This window comes from Aotus nancymaae, unplaced genomic scaffold (genome assembly GCF_030222135.1).
Source record: "Aotus nancymaae isolate 86718 unplaced genomic scaffold, 86718_ANA_hifiasm-v0.15.2.pri h1tg000016l, whole genome shotgun sequence".
Taxonomy (NCBI): domain Eukaryota; kingdom Metazoa; phylum Chordata; class Mammalia; order Primates; family Aotidae; genus Aotus; species Aotus nancymaae.
In genome coordinates this window covers 54,112,556-54,135,452 of record NW_026988428.1, presented here as the reverse complement: position 1 = coordinate 54,135,452, position 22,897 = coordinate 54,112,556, and the positions used below count along the sequence as shown (strand labels likewise).

At 34.1% G+C, this 22,897-nt stretch overlaps 1 protein-coding gene across 1 annotated transcript in view; it reads right to left on the bottom strand.

Annotated features, from left to right (window-relative positions):
- Window positions 1–22,897, bottom strand: part of ETNK1 (ethanolamine kinase 1) — a 58,837-nt gene that overhangs the window by 25,630 nt on the left and 10,310 nt on the right. The window contains exons 2-3 of the mRNA XM_012457137.2: window positions 15,011–15,270; window positions 146–286 (exon numbers count right to left, since the gene is read on the bottom strand). Of these exons, the coding sequence (XP_012312560.2) occupies window positions 146–286; window positions 15,011–15,270 (401 nt within the window). The remainder of the gene's footprint in view (window positions 1–145; window positions 287–15,010; window positions 15,271–22,897) is intronic.

Below are 22,897 nucleotides of genomic sequence, written 5' to 3'. Positions count from 1 at the left end.
GCAGCCAAAGAATCAATGCTAATTTTACTTCAATGTAAAGAAAGAAAACCACATTTTCTACAATGAAACTTTACAATTACCTTTGAAACCCTATCATACAGCAAAGCAACGTAAAACATAATTTCAAATGTAAACATAATTTTACCTTTTATTAATGTCTTCATCTGCAAATCCTGTGGGAATGAGAGAGAAATACTTTCCCATCTTTAGCCATAGATTAGATTTGGGGATCCAGCCATTGTGTGCATGGATAGCATGGATTTTAGCAAGCTGACGAGCTATTAGCCTGTTTAAAACAAAATGGGTAAAAAGAAAAAGTTAAGCATCATAAAGGTCATGTCTATTGACAAAGATTCTGATCAAACTTTAGTCAGTCTCCTGAATCTTCTTGTAGGACCTACCTGTGCTTTCCCTTATAAAAAACAGTTTTAGCAAGAACCCTACTAAGTCTGTTTAGCAAGGGTACCCCCAGCCTTGACATCTGATCAGGTTCCTTATCCTCCACCATTCCCCAGATTAATTACTCTGATTACTCTGGCCATCTTCAGCAAAAACCATTAGGTTGTTTTACCCAGAAACCCCATAGTCTGATGTTACTCTTAGTAATTTTCCATCTGCCAACCTTACCCTGCCCCTTGGGGATAAATTCCCACTTGCCCATGCTGTATTTGGAGTTGAGCCCAGTCTCTCTTCCCCAGTATCAAAATCTTACTGCCGTGGTCCCTATACCTGTATCTCAATGATTCTGAAGAAAGTCAGCCTTATTATGCTTTAAGAAGTATCACTGAATAATTTTCCCCTTAACTGTTGTGATGCTGTGATTCAGAATCAGATTCATCATTGGACCCAGGACCCTATGTTTGCACTCCTGAATTCACTTCTGACTGACTGATGGGGATCCACTGGTGAGTCAGATTCCTGAACCACTGAACATCCACTAAAGCTGGCAAGAACTTTGATTCTTCAGATTTTGAGTGTACTCTTTAAAACTAGATCAGAGTCCCAGGCTTCTTTTGAAAGGTACCTCCTAGGCTGGAGGTCCTTCTCCTGTCTTTCTGTGAGGCCCCTCTGTTCTCTTCATTGGATCCTTCTTCTCCCATGTGAACTTCTCTGTCTCCTGAAATCCCTCTTTTTGAACCTTGGCTCTACCAACTCTGTCTGCCTAGTTTCTGTTAGCATGATATTCCTAAGGAACTTCAAAACAAATTACACAGGCTTAGGTACTAAAGAAACTCTGATTTAACTGGCCTGGTGTGCAGCCAGGACACTGAGATATTTAATACCTTCCCAAGTGATTTTAATATGCAAAAACATTTGAGAACCACTAAGTAAGGCATACAGAGAATCTAGCATTATAGCAATCCTTAAATAGCACATTTTTATTATTACATTTCTATATTATCGTCTGAATATTCTTGTTTTTATCTTACTCCTAGTAACTAAAGAGTCCTGATTTTCCTTTGGAGAAACTTGTATCCCTCTCACTTTTAGTTCATTTCATTACTGCAGAGCTGATCTCAATCCTAACTGCATCCCATGTGCATCACTCACTTCAGTAGCGAGTGAACATATGGTCCAGACTTGCTCAGAGTATTCTATCATTCAGGCCACAGTGACTGGTTTAGCACATTTACCCAAGCTAAGCCAGAGACTTGATCCTACTTTTGTTGAAGCTATAAACTTTATTTGAAGCTATTAGAAAATTGGAAAAATTTCCCCCTGGAGTGGTTAAAAACAGTTAGAGAAACCTACTCATTATTATTATAAATAGTCCTAAGGAAAGTTTGTCAGGAAATAAAAAAAAAAGCTAAAACAATAAATGAATAAAGTGATATTCTTAATGACATTGCTACAGTCCCTTGATTTACCCCATGTTTGAAATCAGTATTCTTAATTATATGTACCAATAAATTCCTTCTCCTTTATGTCAGTGTAAATTGCCAAATTATCCTCAATCAACAGTATTAGCCTCATCCTTAATCTGACTAATGCATTATTAAAATATTAAAACCCATAATCTTTTTATATGTGTACTTTGGTTCATACCTTTCAAACAAATGAGTAAATAAACATTTATTTCTATAAACTAAATCATTTTGACTGACCCTCCCTAAGACCACATACTCATGCCCACAAGAATACAGAAAACAAATCTATTTTTATGTCAGTCTCATAATATACACAGAAAGCTAAGCCCTGATACTTAAGCACCAGGTAACTTGATGAAAAGGCCAGGTGGTGATAAAATCAAAAAAAGGAAAGTGCAAATGCATGCATGTACACACATGCACACAAAACAGAAACACATACACACTTTAAGCCAGTTAAAGCTGGTTTTAAAACCTCAGAGAAGAGGGGGAAACAAAAGACCTGAAGAAAGATAAAATCTGTGTTACATGAAACACAAGGGGTGATCTATGTCAACAGAATATTATGTCTTAGAAATATTTACTGAACAAATGAAACAGATGATTTAGGAGAGGGATCACATGTATTTAACTCTAACAAATTTTATTTGCTGTGATTTTTTAAAAACAAATGAATAATAATACCATTTCTAATAGTTTCACCCCAGGGTTTGTAAGAGACTCTGATTTGGGGTCTCTTACAAAATATAATTTTCCCCTTTCCAAAGGGGACACTCGTGCTGGAACCTGTCAGAACTCCATGACTTCCTCGAGTGCACTATGCCGGAATCTGAACAGGTGTAAAGAGAAGCAAATGTCTGGGACAGCAGAAGGCCCATGTCACCAAAGGGCTCGGCACAATAGTTCTGGTTTCAATGAACAGGCAAAACTCAGGGAAGTAACAGTCATCCAATGCTGCAGCTATTTGGAAATACTTTCCGAACAGTCTCTTTAGAACTCAGTTGTTTCTGCTCTTATGGTCTGAAATGATCACTGTAAGCTTACTGAGATCAGAAGACGAGGAGGTCCTGTACATCACATAGATAAAGTCAGACAACTATAATACTTTTGCTGCCTAAAGTTGTTTTTTAAATAAAGTATTTTGAAATGCATGAGAATCATGCTGCAATATGGTCATTCCAGAGCAAATATATATTTCAAGATGAAACTAAAACAGTTTTAAATTACTTTAATTTTCTGTGTATTAAAAAATATATATAATCTTAGAAGTTGTCCAGTTTCAGCTGATAGTAACTGAAATGACAATTCTACAGTAAATACTTCAAAAATGAATAAAACAGTACGACCACAACTCCAAGGGGCATTTACAGGTTAATGAAATTTGTTGAACATCAATAGCTCCTAGAAGAGAAAGTATTAACTAATTTTGAATGTCCTGCCTTTTCTAGCAAGAAGGTAGCTAACATGCTAAGCTAGGATTGAACTGATAATGTGATGCAAAAGGCAATTTGTACCACTACCGACCACCCCTATGACGCTGCACAAAATTAGTTGGGTTTTCATTGTGACTTTGCCACTGTATTTGCATTGTGAACTTAAATAATTTATCTGGTTATTGGGTTCCTTACAAGGAAAGCAAAATATTTGGTCCATTATATAAAGTTATCTTTCAGATCTAACGTCGTATGTCCCCAAACACCAGGAAAAAAATTAACATCTACAAAAAATTTGATCTCTTTAAACTTTAAAGTTCAATAATGACAATATGAACTTCACATTCAGATTCATATATAAGTATCTTATAGACTACTCATTTCTCACTAAATTCCTACAAGTTAGCCGGGTGCAGTGGCTCATGCCTGTAATCCTGGCACTTTGGGAGGCCAAGGAGGGTGGATCACCTGAGGTCAGGAGTTCGAGACTAGCCTGGCAAACATGGTGAAACCCCATCTCTACTAAAAATACAAAGAATTAGCCGGGGTGGTGGCAGGCGCCTGTAATCCCAGCTACTCGAGAGGCTGACGCAGGAGAATCACTTGAACCCAGGAGGCGGAGGTTGCAGTCAGCTGAGAACCCACCATTGCACTTCAGTCTGGGCAACAAGAGCAAAACTCCGTCTTGAAAACAAAAACCTACAAGTTACAATAGAAAGATTAGATGCACACAAACCATGGAGCGACAGAGGTAAAATTTTTCCAATGATAATAATTTTTATTAAAAATGTACCAAATTACTCCTTTGAACAAATTTCTAAAATTATAAATGATGAAAATTACTTTTATGTAAAATTTTAAAACATCTGCCACATAAGATGATATATTGTTATTATTTTAAATGCTAGGCAGCATTTTCTTATATAATTCAAAATAGAATTGCAATAATAATAAAGATTGCTTTATTAATACTATTGATAAATACAACCACTAAGTCATCCTTCAAGGGGCAAAGACCATGTCTTATTCTGTTATCTGTTCTAGTGCTCAGAACTTAGAGGAGGTACTTAACAGGTATTTTCTAAATTAGAGTCAGTTATCTTAGCAACAGACTTGAGTACATTTAGAAATTCACCAGAAGACCAAGGAAGTCTTTCACTATTAGGTTTATTGTCAGGTGGATTAAAATTTCTTTTGGAATTTTTAAAATCTCACGTATTAATAATTGTAACAAAAGTAATGTTTTCTTATAATACTGTCTATTCTTTGATAATAAAGTCACATCTTCTTCTCACACTCCAGAATTCAAGCCAGTATCTACAGGTCTCAGAATTACGGGTCTTTTTATCTTTTAAATAACAAAATTAATAAGTAAAGTGTCTTAGTCCTTTCAGGCTGCTATAACAAAAATGCCATAAACAAGGTAGCTTATAAATGACATAAATTTCTTTCCCACAGTTCTGGAACTGGGAAGCCAAGATCAAGGCATTAGAAGATTTAGCATTCAGTGAGAGCTGTTCCTCACAGATGACAGCTTCTTGCTGCATTTTCACATGGTAGAAGGGGCAAGCAAATTTCTTTAGGCCTTTTTTATAAAGACATTAATGCCATTAATGAGAGCTCCACCCCCATGACTAATACTGCCAAAGGGCCACACCTCTTGGTACTATTTCATTGGAATCAGGTCTCAACAAAAGGTTTCTGAGGGGACACAAATATTCAGATCATAGCAGAATGGAAGGCAGTTGATTTACAATACAAATCTTCTCAGGAAACAAGTATACTTCAATTGTAACCATGGCACCCACCTATATACTTAAAAACTAGGCTTTGTGAAGAGATTTAAAAAATTGACTATGGCCTAATCACAAGTTCCTTACTCATCTAAAATTTCTGATAAATAAGGATTGAACAAAGCATGAAATTTGTAAAGAATGATTTTAAGAAAATTAAGTTTTTACTAAAAATCAAATTCAGCAAAGTTGCAGAACAGAAAATCAATACACAAAAATCAGCTGCATTTCTATACTAACAATGAATAATCCAGAAAAGAAATTAAGAAAACAATTCCATTTACGATAGTATCAAAAAGAATTAAATACTCAGGAATAACCGTAATCAAGGATGTGAAAGATCTGTAAACTGAAAATAATAAAACATTGCTGAAAAAAATTAAATACATAAACAGAAAGACATCCCATTTTCATAGATTGGAAAACAATGTTGTTACTATGTCAATACCACCAAAAGTGATCTACAGATTCAGTGCAGTCCCTACCAAAATCCCAAAGGCAATTTTTGCAGGAAAAGAAAAACCTATCCTAAAATTCATGGATTCTCAAGGAACCCAAGTAGCTAAAATAACATTGAAAAAGAAGAGTAAAGTTAGAAGTCTTGCACTTCCTGATTTCCAAACTTATTACACAAAGTTACTGTAATCAAAACAGTGTGGTGCTATCACAAAGAAAAACATACAGATAAATGGAATAGAGCAGAGAACCCAGAAACAAATCCACAATTATACAGTCAAACAGTATTAAAAGAGGGTGCCAAGAACCTTAAATGAGAAAGGACAACAATGGGAACAGAACAATGAGGAAAGGACAACAAAAAGTACTGAGAAAACTAGATATCCACATGCAAAAGAATGAAGCTGGACCCTTTCCTTATACCATATATGAAAATTAACTCAAGATGGACCAAAGATCTAAATTTAAGAACTAAAACTATTAAAACTCTCATGAGAAAACATATGGGGAAAGCTTCATGGCACTGGATACTTGGCAATGATTTCTTGGATATGGCACCAAAAGCACAGGTAATAAAGTAAAAATAAACTGTACTGCATCAAAATTAAAAAACTATGTCCCAAAGGACACAATCAACAGACTGAAAAATCAACCCGCAGAATCAGATAAAGTATTTGGAAATCATATATTTAACAAGGGATTAATATTCAGAATACATAACAAACTCCTACAACTCAGCAACAAAAAGTAACAAATAATCCCATGAGAAAATAGGCAAAAGACTTGAATAGGTGTTTTTCCAGAAAAAGTAAACAAATGATCAATAAGCATATGAAAAAATGTTCAACATTACTACTCATTAGGCAAATGCAAATCAAAAGCACAATGTGATACCACCTCATAGCCATTAGAATGGCTACTGTAAAAAATAAAATAATTGTTGGTAAGAATGTAAAGAAATCGGCACCCCTGTGCACTGTTGATCTGTTGGTGGGAATATAAAATGGTGTAGCTATTACAGAAAACAGTATGGTGGTTCCTCAAATAATGAAAACTAGAATTACCATATGATCCAGCAATTCCACTTCTGGGCATTTATCCAAAAGAACTGAAAGCAAAGTATCAAAAAGATATTCACAGCAACATAATTCACAATAGCCAAAAATGACTACAGCCCAAGTATCAATCCATGGATGAATAAACAAAATGTAATACATAAAAGAATATTATTAAGCTTTGAAAAAAGAAGAAAATTCTGACACATGCTCTATAACATGGATGAACCTTGAAGTGTTCATGCTAAGTGAAATAAGCCAGTCACAAAGAGACAAACATTACATGATTCCACTAACATGATGTATCCTAAGGAGTCAAATTCCTAAGGATAGAAAGTAGATTATGGTTGCCAGGGGCCAGAGGAAGGAGGGAAGAAAGATTTTTAAAAAGCACAGAATTTGCCAGGCCTGGTGGCTCACACCTGTAATCCCAGCACTTTGGGAGGCTGAGGCAGGTGGATCACCTGAGGTCTGGAGTTCAAGACAGCCTGGCCAACATGGTGAAACCCCATCTCTACTGAAAATACAAAAACTGACCAGGTGAGGTCGTGGGCACCTGTAGTCCCACCTAACCTACTCTGGAGGCTGAGGCAGGAGAATCGCTTGAAGCTGGGAGGCAGAGGTTGCAGTGAGCCGAGACCACCACTGCACTCCAGCCTGGGCAACATGGCAAGACTCCATCTCAAAAAAAAAAAATAGTAAGTATAGAGATGAGTTTTACACTATAAAAAAAAAAATTCAGGAAATTAGCTGCACAACCATGTGAATGCAATAACACTACTGAGCTGTACATTTTAAAAAACAGTTAAGATGGTGATACAAGAGCCAGAAAGAAATTATTTAGCAAGAAGAACACAAGAGCCAGAAAGAAATTATTTAGGCAGATAGTGAGGCTAAAGAAGTCCTCAGTAAAGGGCTCCCCTTTAATAGAAAGCAGCCCCCAATCACTTCTAACAAAGAGCAGCCTGAAAATTCAAGCTGCAGACATAGATAAGCAAGCTAGAAGCTTGCACGGGTGAATGCCGGCAGCTGTGCAAATAGAAAAGGGTTACCTGGAAGCCAGGTATGTTTTACATGGAGCCTCTATCTTCCTTTTTGTCACCATGTGTCCAGTAAAAGAAGCAGGCAAAATGGCACTGGCCAGGTAGAGAACCATCCGCATAATAAAAGATTAAAGTGGGGCAGCCAGCTCCTACGCTTTATGCAAAAGGCACACCTAGTCCGACCAACATTTCGTGCCGTATGCAAATCAAACACTGCCTGCTCAAGCTAATCTATAAAACCCTGTGCATTTCACCACACAACTGGCAACCCATTTTCTCTGGGACCCCTCTCTGCACAGAGAGCTCTTCTCTTTCTTTTGCCTATTAAACTTCGGCTCTTAACCTTGCTCTGGTGTGTCCACATCCTAGTTTTCTGTGGAAGTGGGACAATCAACCTCAGGTATTACTCCAGACAAAAATGGCTTCAGTGGCAAATTTTATGTTGTATTTACCATAATCGAATTTTTTCAGAACAGCTATAAAAAAATCAAATTTTTATTAACCAAATAAAATGCTCATTCAAAAAGAAAACAGTTCTTAAAAACACTTGAATCAAGTGTACCTCAATTGTTTTCTATTAGCAAATATTATATACAACAGAAAATGCTACATTTTCATATTTCCTATTTATTTAAAAGATTATTTTCAAATTTTTTAACAATATATTTGTTGACACAAAATGTAAGCAAATCAAATCCAACAATGTATAAAAAGAAATTATGCACCACAATCAAGCAGGATTATCTCAGGTATACAGGGCTGGTTGGATATTTGAATATTAATGCAATCCATTAAAAAAGAAAAATCACATGAACCTATTGACAAGTGCAGAAAAAGCATTTTGCAAAATCTAGTATCAGATCAGAAATAAAGAAAGAACATCACTTTTCACCAGTCCTTCTTAATACTGTACTGAAAGTCGTAGCTAATACATTAAGAAAAGAAAAAATAAATAAGAGGTAAGGGGAAAAAAAAATCAAACTGTCTGTTTGCAGATAACATGATTTTCTCTGCAGAAAATCCAAAATAGACCAAAAAAACCTCCTAGAATAAGCAATTAGAGCAAGTTTGCAGGATTAAAAAAAAAAAAAATGAAAGTCAATAGCTTTCCTACATGCCAGTAATAAGTAAGTGAAATTTGACAGTAAAATGCATTCCTTTTACAGTAGCACCCAAAAACCTACAATACTTAGGTATAAATCTAACAGATGCACAAGATCTATATGAGGAAGACCAGAAAACTCTGATAAAAAAAACCAAATAACTAAATAAGAGATATTCCATGTTCATGGATAAAAAGACTCAATACTGCCAAGATGTCAGTTCTTCCCAACTTGATCTACAAATTCAGTTCAATCCCCATCAAAATCCCAGCAAGTTATTTTGTGATATTGAAAACCTGATTGTAAAGTTTACATGAATACTATATCTCAAATATATACAATTATCTGCCAAATAAATTATTTAAAAGTTAATAATTTTAAAATGTAAAAAATAAAGTTTATAGGGAGAGGCGAAAGGCCCAGGATATCCAACACAATATTGAAAGAGAAGAACAAGTTGGAGGACTAACATTACCTGACTTCAAGACTTACTATAAAGCTACAGTAATTAAGATAGTGTGACATCTGCAAAAGATTAGACAAACAGGTGAAGAAACAGAATAGAGAACCCAGAAATAGACTCACATAAATACAGTCAACTGATTTTTTAAAAGGAGCAAAGGAAATATAAGGAAAAAAAGATAGACTTTTCAATAAATTGTGCTGAACAACTAGACCTTCATGTGCAAAAACATGAATCTAGACATAGACCTTACATCCTTCATGAAAATTTGTCAAAATGGATTATAGATCTAACTATAAAATCCAAAACTAAAACTCTGTGAGAAGATAACATAGGAGAAAATGTAGATAACCCTGGGTTTGGCAATGACTTTTTAAATAAAACACCAAAGGAATGAGCCATGAAAGGAAGAACTGATAAGCTGGACTTCATTAAAATTAAAACTTTCTACTCTGCAAAAGACACTGTTAAGAGAATAAAAAGGTAAGGCACAGACTGGAAGAAAATATTTGCAAAACCCATATCCAATAATTTATTATCCAAAACACACAAATAACTCTTAAAATTCAGCAAGAAGAACACAAACAACCCAATTTAAAAATGGACCAAATATCTTATCAGACATTTCATCAAAGATACACAGATGGGTAAATAAGCATATGAAAAGATATTCCATATCACATATCAGGGAAACGCAAACAAAAACAATAAGAGACCACTACACATCTATTAGAAAGGCCAAAATCCAAAAGACTTACAACACTAAATGCTGGTGAGGATGTGGAGCAATAGGAACTCTCATTCATTGCTAGTGGAAATGTAAAATGGCACAGCCACTCTAGGCAACAGTTTGGCAATTTATTACAAAACTAAACATACTCTTACCATACAATCCAGCAATCATGCTCGTCAACATTTACCCAAAGGAGTTAAAAACTTGTATGTCTACATTAAAATCTGAACAGAGATTCTTATAGCAGCTTTATTCACAATTGCTAAAACTTGGAAGCAATCAAAATGTCCTTCAGTAGTTGAAAGGACAAAATAGACTTGGTGTACCTCCAGACAATGAAATATTAATCAGCACCCTAAAACAAAATCTGCCAATGAGCCATAAAAAGACATGGAAGAAACAAAGTCAAAGAAGCCAATCGAAAGAGGCTTTTACTAAGTCAAAGAAGCCAATCTAAAGAGGCTACTTAATTGTATGACTCCAAATATATGACATTCTCAAAAAGGCAAAACTATGGAAGCAGTAAAAAGATCAGTGGTTGCTACTGGTTAACAGGGAAAGAAGGATGAATAGGCAGAGCACAGAGGATTCTTTTTTAGAGCAGTGAAACTACTCTGTATGATACTATTAACAGTGGATACATGGTTTATATATTTGCCCAAACCCACAGAATGTACATCATCAAGAGTGAGCCCTAATATAAACTGGACTTTAGGTGACAATGGTGTATCAATGTAGGTTTATGTATTATAACAAAAGCACCACTCTGGTATTGATAATGGGGGAGGTTGTCTGTGAAGGAAGGAGGGGATCTGGGAAATCTCTGTACCTTCCCCTCAATTTTGCTGTGAATCAAAAGTGCTCTAAAAAACTAACATTTTTAAAAGGAAAATCTCTTCAGATAATTAGCATTAATAACCATTAATTTATGTTTTGTATATATAAGAAGGTAATCAAAAATCATTTAAAAGATATCTGATTTTCACTATCATATACTGATCCTTTTCCTACCTAGTAAAGCAAAGCTTTACTACAGTAACATCAAGTCAAAATGCTGCTTTAAAATCCCATACTCTTTAAAGCCAAACGTCTAAAACTCTCAAGGTTGCAGAGTATTTCTCAAATATTCACTAATATTAATTGCTACTTCTCTTGAAAGCTTAGCTTTTAAAAAATTAAAAGTATTCTAACAATAATATTTTGAAACTGAAAAATCTTTAATCCTACCATCCCAATAGTATTTCATTTTCATATACACCCTCTGAGTTTTTGAGTTTTTGCATGAGCAAATTATTGCCTAATGGTAGCCACAGTTAAGCTATTTTTTTTTTTTAAAAGATGGGGTTTCACCATGTTGGTCAGGCTCACCTTGAACTCCCAACCTCAGGTGATCCACCTGCCTTGGCCTCCAAAGTGCTTGGATTTCAGGCGTGAGCCACCACGCCCGGCCCAGTTAAGCTGTTTTTAAAGCTGATTTTTCCTCTTGGCCCTGCATCAGTCATTTTTCATGTATTAGACAATAGTCAAAAAGTAACATTTCAACAGTAGCATAATACTCCTTTGTGTTGAGGTACCTTATATCTGAATATAGGAGACTTCTAAATTGTTGCTGCCAGAAATATAGCATAAAACTTTCTTTTGAGTTATTATATATCATCCTTTTGATTTCCAAGAGAAAATACTACCAATTTTACATGCACGCAACCCACAGGGTGCCAGTTCCACTACAATACCCTCAGTATGCTGTTTTATAAACTTGCAACAATTGATTTGAAACTGCATTTCTACTATTATGTCTGTCACTGGGTGGTCTGTAATTAAACTTCAGCCAGGATTCTTGACAAGAGGCAAATTTCTGAGAAATATCTGATAAGAAATTGGAAACATTCCTAAACACTTTTGAATTTTAAAAAATGTTCTGAAGGTCTCCATAATAACTGATTGCTACAAAAAAGTTCAAATAAAACAAAGAATGATAAATTTCCCTAAGTGGAATTACCAGTTAGGCACTAACAGCGAAAGCTGCTAACTTAGTATAGCTCATTGTCTTTACTTATACCATTCCTCACCTCCTGCAGGCTGTCTTGTCATTTAAAGTTCAGTTCAAATGTGATCACAGTGAAACATACTAATTTCCCAAGTATGCCCAAAATCAACTACCTGTACTTTTTCTCAAAACCATTTCTGTTCTTCTTGGTATACTACTTAGCTCATTTTTTCCCCAAGGTTACTGTATGTCACAAACTGTAAGTTACTAAGACAGTGGGGACAGTTTAGATTCTTCTTCCTCCCCCAAACTAGTCCAAACATAAACATATGCCTTTTACATTCAAATGAGATACCTTTGTCATAATCATAATATAAACCATACAGCTATGGTTGAATGAGCCAAATCAAGAAAGTAGTAGACTTTGATCTAAATCACTCATCAACATTTACTGATGAATCAGTCCAGATCACTGGATGCATATTAGGCTGACCAAACAATCAATAGTGTCTTGAAATTTTATGATTATATTCAAATATTAAAGCTCATTATAATGATGAATCAAAATGTGACAACTAATCCCAAATTGTCAATAAGCCCCTATTAATTAAAAACAAAGATTATTTTTAACCATAGAATATGAAATTCATTTAAAAGGAGAAAAGCTAAATGAGCACATCAACCTAAATTTACATCTCTAACCTCCTCCTGGGGCTCCAGACCAACGTTTATTAATTTGCTTCCTTGGTATTTCAGAATTATTTCACTGTATATATTTGAAAACAATAAAACCACACTCCTATTTAAAATCATGTGTAATTTAGATGTTTTGTTAATTAAAACTTGCCTTTTCCTCCCTTAGCTTTTCTTTTAGTATTTTCTGTTTTATAGTGACTAAGACTTGCATAACAATAAAAAATGCCATAAGAATTAGAATACAATCTGAAATAAACTTAACAGCAAAACAAATTAAATAGCAAATGTTACTACTCATAATGCCAACTAACAGTAACCTATCACACAAGGTTCTTCACTGTCATTCTTTTTCTCACATTCTCAGTCTCCACTCTGCTTCTCCTCTGCAAAATTGTGGGGCAATTCAATATATCACTTATTACAAGCCAATTCACAGAATTGAGAGGATTGATGTTTTGTTTCCAACAGAGTATATTATTTTTATGAAATGCATACATGCCTGCATTACTAACACTTATATATATTCTAACTAAGTAGATCTAGGAAGAGGGTGATGAAAAGAGGTTGGTTAATGGGTATGAAAGTACAGTTAGATCAAAGAAATAAGTTCTAGCATTCGATAACACAGCAAGAAAATTATAGTTAATAATTTATTTTATATTTCAAAATAGCTAGAAAATGAGAACTATAATGTCCCCAACACAAAGAAAAGTGTTTGAGATAACAGATATACCAATCACTCTAAATTGATCATTATACATTGTATACATGTATCAAAATATCACATGTACCACAAAAATATGCACAACTATGATATAGCAATAAAAAATATATTTTTAAAAAGATATAAGTAGAGAAAAATAAAAAAAGGCTTTGGCACTTTGAAAAGAAATAATAAGTAGATCTAACAAAAAGTACAGAGAAATATATTTTTACTGAAAACATGTTTATAACATTGTATCAAATATCAAAGTCAGCTCTGACAAACCTTTCTTGATTAAAAACTATAATTATTTTATTTTTTCTACTTGAGGTTACTAAAAAAGATAAATTGTGTTTTACTCTCTGCTTCAGTCACAAGGAAACTCATGTGGCCCTTCTCTAGGAACTTTATGAAATATTTTATATATATATATATATATATATATACACACACATACACAAAACCAGCTTGTTGGGAGTCCAATTTATGCATCTATTCATTTTTAATGCTGTTACACAGGCATTTCTTAACCATTGTGAATAAGATTGAGGATTTATAAATATATGCATGCCTAAAGAAGACCACTAAAAAATTGACACAAAGAGTAAACACAAATATATTAATCAGGATCTTTCAATACATCTAAAGACTAGACTCATATAAAAGAAGAAAATATATATAATGGCTAAAAACTAGGGTTTGAACGATTTCTATGCCAAAATATTTTAATATATTATTTGATATATGGTTATAATAGGTAAGCAATACTGGTACATTCCACTTTTATCAGTGTGTTAACTTAGCAATTCTTAAACTACAATCCAGAAACCTCTGGTGACCCAAAACCCTTTCGGGAGGTTTGTAAAGTTGAAACTATTTTCACAAAATGTTATTTACTTTTCTCACTCTCATTCTCTCACAAATGTACAGTGTAGTTTTCAAGAGTTATATGGTATGTGATAATTTCATCACAATGATAGCTAACGTATACTTCATATTCTTGTATTCTAAAAAAATTGTTTTAATAACTAATATGGTAAATATTGATAAATGCTAATCAAATATTAAAACAACACTCTTTGGACTCAGTCTCAAAGAGATCTGGAAACCAAAATGGTTGTGAACTGCTGATTTAACCTAAGAATTAACCTGCCATTTTCAACTCAAGCCTATTTTCCGGAGTTTTCAAGATCAGAAAGAGAATTTTTAAGGTTGGCAATTTTAGAAAAATGATCAAGCATATATGACAATATTCTTTTTAGAAAATATAATAAATTAAATATGAACAACTAAAAGAACAAAGAATTGTTAACCAAATTAATAAAACTTTAATAAGTATCTCTGAACAGTTAAGTAATAAGCAAATGGCAGTAAGAAATATATAACACTTCAACTGAAACACTAACTAGAAAAAATTATGCAGCAGCCTTGACAGCTGGTTAATCCAAAAGCTCTTGAAGGTTTTCCTTTGCAAAGAGTCAACAATGAGAACTGCAGATATAAATAAATTTACTTCTTTCTCTTTAGAAAAAAACAAGAATAAAAACAAAAACCCTGGCTAAAGAAAGTGTCTAAGTTAACCAAATAACTGCTCAAAGAAAGAAAAGGCAATTAAAAATAAAATTTCCTTAATGCACTTACATGCCCAAAAGGAAAATTTTAGAAAAGAAAATGTACCTGAAAATGGCTGGGTTGCAGACGTGCTTTGGATCCAATGCTTCTCCTTGTATAAACTCATAGCATAGTCCATTATTGAAGGTACAGTAGAGTTGTGGTGCACACCCATGAGCCTGCAACACTCGAAAACTCTTTACTTCCTCATCTCGATCAACTAATAACTCAGTCTTATTGCCATAAATTCTCACCAGGACTACATCCTCCATGGTATTTCCCACGTAACAGCCAATAAGTTTATTTGTGATTCCATCTGTGAAGAGCTGCCAAAAAGAAAAAAAAAATGGGGAAAAAAGCAATTATTTATCTTTACAGAATAGTAAACAGAAAATAATGAGTTAAATCTAATTAAAGAAAACACCGACCTCTTAACATAAAAGAACCATCTATGAATACAATTTTATCCAACATCTATAATTTTAATTCTAGATTTAAACAAAGAGGACTGCTAATGTTAATATGTTCCCCCTAATTCATATAACATGTCTTCCTTGATCCAAAAGTGTTAATTATTCACTCTGTCTTCAGTATTTCTATATACGTTTTTTGATACCTGCCATGTCTCACAGTCTGCCTTGTATCACAATTTTTGCACATTTGTGTGTGTGTATGTGTGTGTGTACACATACAGAGACTCTCTCCTATGTACAACAGATTGGAAAATCTCTGAGAATGGGAACAGTGTCCTATTCCTAGTATGGTTCATTACTTATAGAAGTCCTTAAAAACATTAATAGATTAATAAATATACAAATATAATCTACAATAATTATATTATGGCAAGTCTCCAACTTACTAAAAACTAAATTTTAAATATTAATTTTAAAAATTATTTAACATAACATGCATTAAACATTGTCTTATGCACTCAGGGTGCAACAGTTTCAACTATTATAATGTAACCACTACGGCTATAAACGAAAACACAACCTTACAGGAAGATAAAAGAGTTAAGTAGAGATTTCTATGGTATTTTTTAAATGAGACTTTTGGGGCTTGTCAAGACCTTTAAGTCAAGTACTTCAAATCCTTTTTTAGATCTGAGCACAGAAGGTATATTTCAAAATGAAATAGGTAATTAGCAATACTATTTACAAAAGTCTATTAAAAATTGTAATTTTCATTTTCCTCTGTATTAATCTGACACTAGAATTAACACTTCTATTATAACTCAGAACTTTTGGGGCTCCCAAGTGGAACAAAGAGAGAAAAGAAGAAAGTGAAAGCAAAAATTAGGACTTTTTTTCCATGTAAACTGGGCAAGAATAGGAAAAAAGAACAGAAGTTTTAAAAGTATGTATACACATTTAACTAATGCCTGAGAAAGAAGGTAAGCATTTCTATCTCAATTAGATTTTTATGAAAATAAATGACATATGAAAAAAAGATGTGAAAGTATTTACTAAAACTATTAATAATATACAATTAACCAGTATTTACATAATCGTTTTTATTATATACAGGGCTTAGCTGTTATCCTTATTCATATAATGCAGTAAAACTTCATGAATCAGTGAAAATGAATGTATTTTGAATACCCCTGTTTTTTAGATATGCACATATTAGTACTGCTTTCCACCTAGATTTCAAAAAGACTGTATGAAAGACACTGCCAGGAAGTATATATACTGAATGCCAATCATAATTGTATTAAAATCTGCATTGAAAAGTGTGTTATTTCCTATCACAATGCCATTATCAATTCACACATGCTATTCTGTAACTTCTTCAGCTGTCATAGATAAAATATTTCAAATACAGTTTTTAAGACTGAGAAACCATTTAACATCCTGAAATGCTTATAATGAATGAAACTCTAGGCTCCTCAAACTCCAGAAATCATCCTTTCCATTTTCTGAATCTTCATAGTAAATAGTAGGTACTTAATACTTAAACATTAGAACCCATATACTTATCAACATTAATGTTTTAATCTAGCTTATAAAAATTGCATTCTCTTATTCTTACCTATAATGATCAAACATATTCCTTAACAGAGCATGCTATATTATACATTTATTTGTACATACATAAAAAGATGTATGCATTTAAGGGCTAGAGACAGAAACTTTACTAAATATAGATTACAGAACACTAATTAAACATTTATAAAGATGACAGTGTCACAACTCCAATGACCCTAGCCCTAACTTTCTGTATTGCACAATGACTATGCAATTGGTAATGAAATGATAGGCAAATAAATCTTTAGAATAGGTAGGCCACAGTGGTTCATGACTGTAATCCCAGCACTTTGGGAAGCTGAGGCAGGCAGATCACAAGGTCAGGAGATTGACACCATCCTGACTAACACGGTGAAACCTTGTCTCTACTAAGGTACAAAAATTAGCTGGGCATGGTGGCACACAACTGTAGTCCCAGTTACTTGGGAGGCTGAGGCAGGAGAATCACTTGAACCCAAAAGGCGGAAGTTACAGTGAGCCAAGATCAATGCACAACTGCACTCCAGCCTGAGTGACAGAGCAAGACTCCACCTCAAAAAAAAAAAGGCATCTCTAGAATAAAAAGGATGTGAATAACATAATTACACATTTATGAAAATATGTTATGTATAAAGATTTGTCTACAAAGATATTAGGTAATTTAAGTCTTGTTTCTTTACTTTCTTGTTTCTCCATAAGTAGTTAAACCATTTTTCTTTTGGCTTATGTATGTTTATTAACTTATATTTTTACAGCAATGAACCTGGTTTACTAGTGGAAAAATTAGTAGCTAAACACTGGTCTGGCACTCACTAGGCCTTGAAGTCATGCTGAACGGAAACAGTATCACAGAACAACAACATTCAACATTAGATGAGGTCACTCTGTGATCATAATGTATCAAGAAACAACAAAACCACTCTATAATCATGCCTCAAGGTAGAAAAAAACACAAACTTCGTCCAAACAACAAAAATTACCAAATATCCCCTTATCCTGGCTAATAAAAGTGACTGCTGCTTCTTTTTCAGTCACACTTTGATCCTGCTTCATTTCTTCAGCCTTCTAGGTAAGATTAAGATATCCATAAGTCATAGACTTGTCCCACTTCCTTCCTGACAGCAACCAATCCAGAGAACACTGTTACCTTGAATCCTCCTCCAAATGACAAATCCCTACCATTCTCAATGATGTAGTTCTCCCTTACTGCAGTGAGCAATAAACCCAACTTTTTCAGCTACAGGTGACTTTCTACTGATCTCTGGCTGGAAAACAATGACTTCAGTTTAAAGATGTACAGGTAATACTTCTTACCTTTGCATTGTTCCCACCTCACATATAAACTACTATGTGCTGAACCATCTAAAATATACTATTAAAATACACTGTAAGTACTCTAGCCATGTATACTATATTAAATATATACTAGAAATATACAATTCTACCTCAGTAGAAGTGAGACAAAATATAAATCTTTGTGAGTTCCTTTTAATGGGGTTTATCCTGCACTATTTGTCAAGTATTTCAGATAGTAGTGGTTGAGAGGATGAGCTACAGAGCCAGAGTTTGAGTTTGAATCCCAGCTCTGTTACATGCAAACTGAATAACCTTAGGCAAGTTATTTAACCTCTATGTTTGTCTATCTTGTATATAAAATCAGCATATTAGAATCTACTTTTTGCATTGTTATGAAGATTAATCAGTTTGTGTATATATATATATATAAGTGTTTAGAACAGTGCCTGGCACATAGTAAGCTTGTAAATGTAGTCAACGATACATTTAAATTTCAATACAAAACAGCAAAATAATGATGAAATTATAAAATAATAATTAAGACTAAATTTTTGTTAAAACGGTATTTAAAAACAATACTTTTAATATGCCTCTAAAAGTAGCTTAAATCCAAATAGCTAAATGTTAAGTATCATTTCTGGGCAACTTATTTTTCACATCTAAAACAAGAAAAGGCTTTCAATTTAGTTAGAAATGCCATTCAACGTTATTCTCTCAAGTTAGTACTACCTTATATGCATTTGGTTTTGTATGACTAATTATACCCTGATAAATAATCCCTAAAAATGTATACAACTAAGCTAGTGAATTTAGTTCCTAATCACTTTTAATGTTTAGTTTAAATATTAACAGCTTTTAAATATTAGGGAAATTAATAATGGATTCTCAATTTGTTCTCTGCCTTACCTCATTCACATGATTTTTAAAAACAACATCCACATTGTTTAAAAATACAATTTAAACTTACCGTTTATAAAATTCCAACAATCCAAGAGTCTCTTTATTTTTTAATTGCTTAATATTAATGAAGTTATCACTGTTACTCTGAAAACCAGCAATTGAAACAGAATTAAGCATTTATCCTACATTTTCTATAAACCGTATTTCATAATACCCAACCCACTCTAATTAATGAGAGAAAGTTATCTACCAAAGAATTCCAGTTAACAAATGTGGAAGAAACAACAGAAAAAGTAATCAGGAAACAATCTTCAATGAATAAAACCATTAGATAAAAGATTGATAGGTAATTTTATAATGGTAGGAGTCATCTGTCACTTCCGGATTTCATAAAACAACCTGACATGTTACACCTTCTGATGTGATGCAATATGAAATACGCTGTACTACCCATGATTTGAAATCTAATCAAGCTTCTATATCTTCCTATTTTTAAGAAAAAATAGAGGTTAAAGAAACACCACATGGCTGGCCATGGTGGTTCATGCCTATAATCCCAACACTTTGGAAGGCAGGCAGATCACTTGGGGTCAGGAGTTCAAGACTACCCTGGCCAAAGTGGTGAAACCCTGTTTCTCTAAAAAATAAAAATAAATTAAATTTTAAGGATAAAACATACACACAAAGAAGAAAAACAAAAAATATACAAATCCAGAATATGAGTCTGTCTACACAAATGAGATAGGAAACAAACAACATGAACCTTATGACTGCCCCAGCTTAATGTCCTGAGAAAATTCTCAGTTCCCAGCAAAGAAAAAGAGAACCCAGATGGAGATGTGTGAAATTCATTAGTTGAGATAAATTGTGAACCGGAGAATATCAAAACATCTAGAATATGCAGGACAGAGTAATATTAGAGTGGAAAGACAGAGACAGACAGAAAGGACAGAGCATTTCAGCGGATCTGCAAATGGCCCCACTGTATCCCCAGAATCTACAAATGCTCAAGTCTTCTGGGTTCAAGTGATTCTCCTGCCTCAGCCTCCCAAGTAGCTCGAATTACAGGCACGCACCACCATACCTGGCTAATTTTTGTATTTTTAGTAGAGACATTTGTTATTTGTTTTGTTTAAATTTTTTTATTGATATTATTTTACATGTTCTGAAAGGCTATTATATAGAATGGTGTATTATTTGCATACAACCTATTTATAGTCTGCTGTATACTTTAAATCATCACTAGATTACTTATAATACCTAATACAATGTAGATGTTATGTAAATCGTTGCTATACTGTATTGTTTAAGGAATAACAAGAAAAATTATCTGCACATGTTCAGTACAGAAACAACTATCCTTCTTTTCTCTTAATATTTTCAGTCCACAGTTACTTGAATCCATGCAGAACCCATGGATGTGAAAGGACAACTCTACATGCTACTTACAAAAGACATAGAGAAGAAAGCTGATGTAGTTATCTCATATCAGATAAAATAGACCTTAATGAAATATTACTAGAGATAAGGAGGGACATTTTATAATGACAAAAGGGATTGATCCACCAAGAAGATATAAAAATTCTAAATGTGTATACATCCAACAATATAGCTTCAAAAGATATATAGCAAAAACTTACAGAATTAAACAAATCCCATAATAAACGTTGGAAATTTGAGCACACCATTTAAAACCTCATTTTTAATTTTTTTAACATTTATAGATGACACTAATTTTTTTCCAAGACCTCATTTTTTTTTGAGTGGAGAGAAATCATGTAATAAGAGCTCTAAACAACAAAATTAAAAATCCAACTTAATTGACATATACAGAACACTACACTCAACAACAGAGTATTCTTTCTTTCTTTTTTTGAGAGAGGGTCCACTCTGTTCACCCAGGCTGCAGTGCAGTGACATAATCACAGCTCCTGCAGCCTCGACCTCCCAGGCTCAAGCAATCCTCCCACCTCAGCCACCCGAATAGCTGGGACTAAGGCGTGCATCACCAAGCCAGGCTAATTTTTTGCATTTACTTGTAGAGACAGGGTTTCGCCATGCTGGCCAGGCTAATCTTGAACTCCTGGAGTCAAGCAGTCTGCCCACCTCAAGCTCCCAAAGTACTTGGCCGTGCCCGGCCAAAAACATATAGTCTTTTCAAGGCTACAGAAAACATTACCAAAATTGACTACAGGCTTCATTATAAAGCAAGCCTCAACAATATCAAAGGATTAAAATCACTTAGAGTATCTTCTCAAACTACAGAGGATATAAGCTAGATATCAATAACACACACACCAAATAAAAACAGTTAAGATTATAAACTTTTATGATTTTTATAACAATCTTTTTTAAAAATTAAATATGCATCAACTCATTGGAAATGAATCAAATACACATGTAAAATGCGTGAGATAAAGAAAAAGCACCACAATGGCGATTAGAAAACATTTTGAACTGAATGATAATAAACACATATTGTTAAGCAAGTGGTATCTGTCACCTAATATCAGTAGTAGAAGTCTTAGAACTTCTGTTCATTGTATCTTGGTATCATAGTCACCAAAGAAAACACAACGCACCATCAAGCACTGCATGGAACAACGCTTTACTCACACAGAAAGGAGACAAAGCAAGATCAGCTTCAGTAATGGGTGTTGGTCCCCCACGGTAAACAGGTTCCTCCCAGCAGCTGATGCCAACAACAGGCCTACACATAGCCCTCGTGTGCTACAGCAGACCAACCACATCCCTCCATCCCCTCCCGACTGGGGAGATACTGTAGGTGAGCCAGATGACATGACACACATGCTGAAGCAGAGCAAAGGAGTACACACTGAGTCTAAAACAGGGAAAAATATTCCCACATAAAGTGGTAAGTCCAGCACAGACTGTGAGGACTCTACCTCTTGGTAAGGTATTTCAGGTCCAAGACCCATTTTCACACAGTGAAAAGGGGTGGAAAGCTGTGTGGAGACTGGCTTTCCCAACACATGTCAAGACTTGTGGGTACTTACAAAGACATGTAATAAGTAATATATTAGAAATTTAAAAGGCAAAAAATTAGTGCTTCCAGCTCAAGAAGCTAGAAAAGTAACAGCCAATTAACTTTCAAAAACAACAACAAAAAAATGGATTATGAAGGAAATACCAAAGAACAAAACTATCAATAAAATAGAAAAATTCAACAGTTAAAAACTGTTATTTGGGCCAGATGTGGTGGCTCACACCTGTAATCCCAACACTTTGGGAGGCCAAGGTGGGCAGAATACTTGAACTCAGGAGTCCAAGACCAGCCTGGACAACACGATGAAACCCCATCTCTACAAAAATAAATAAATAAATACAAAAATTAGCCAGGCATGGGGTGAGCACCTGGTCATGGCCCTGATTATGGGCCATGATCACACCACTGCACTCAATTCTGGGCAACAGAGTGAGACCCTGCCTCAAAACAAAACAAAAACAAACAAACAAAAATTGTTATTTTAAAAGATTAATACAGTTGATAACTTCTTAGCTAAATTTATGAAGACAATAAAACTATACAAATCATAAAGAAATGAACTTCACTACAGACCTTGAACAGTTATTAAAGTAACAAATGTATTATTAAAAACAACTCTCCCAAAAACAGAAAAAGAAGAAACACCTCTGAACTTGGTACCAAAACTTGTCAAGGACTATATTATAGAAAGGAAAATTACAGACCAATTTCTTTCATAAGCACAGTTGCAAAAATCCTAATCAA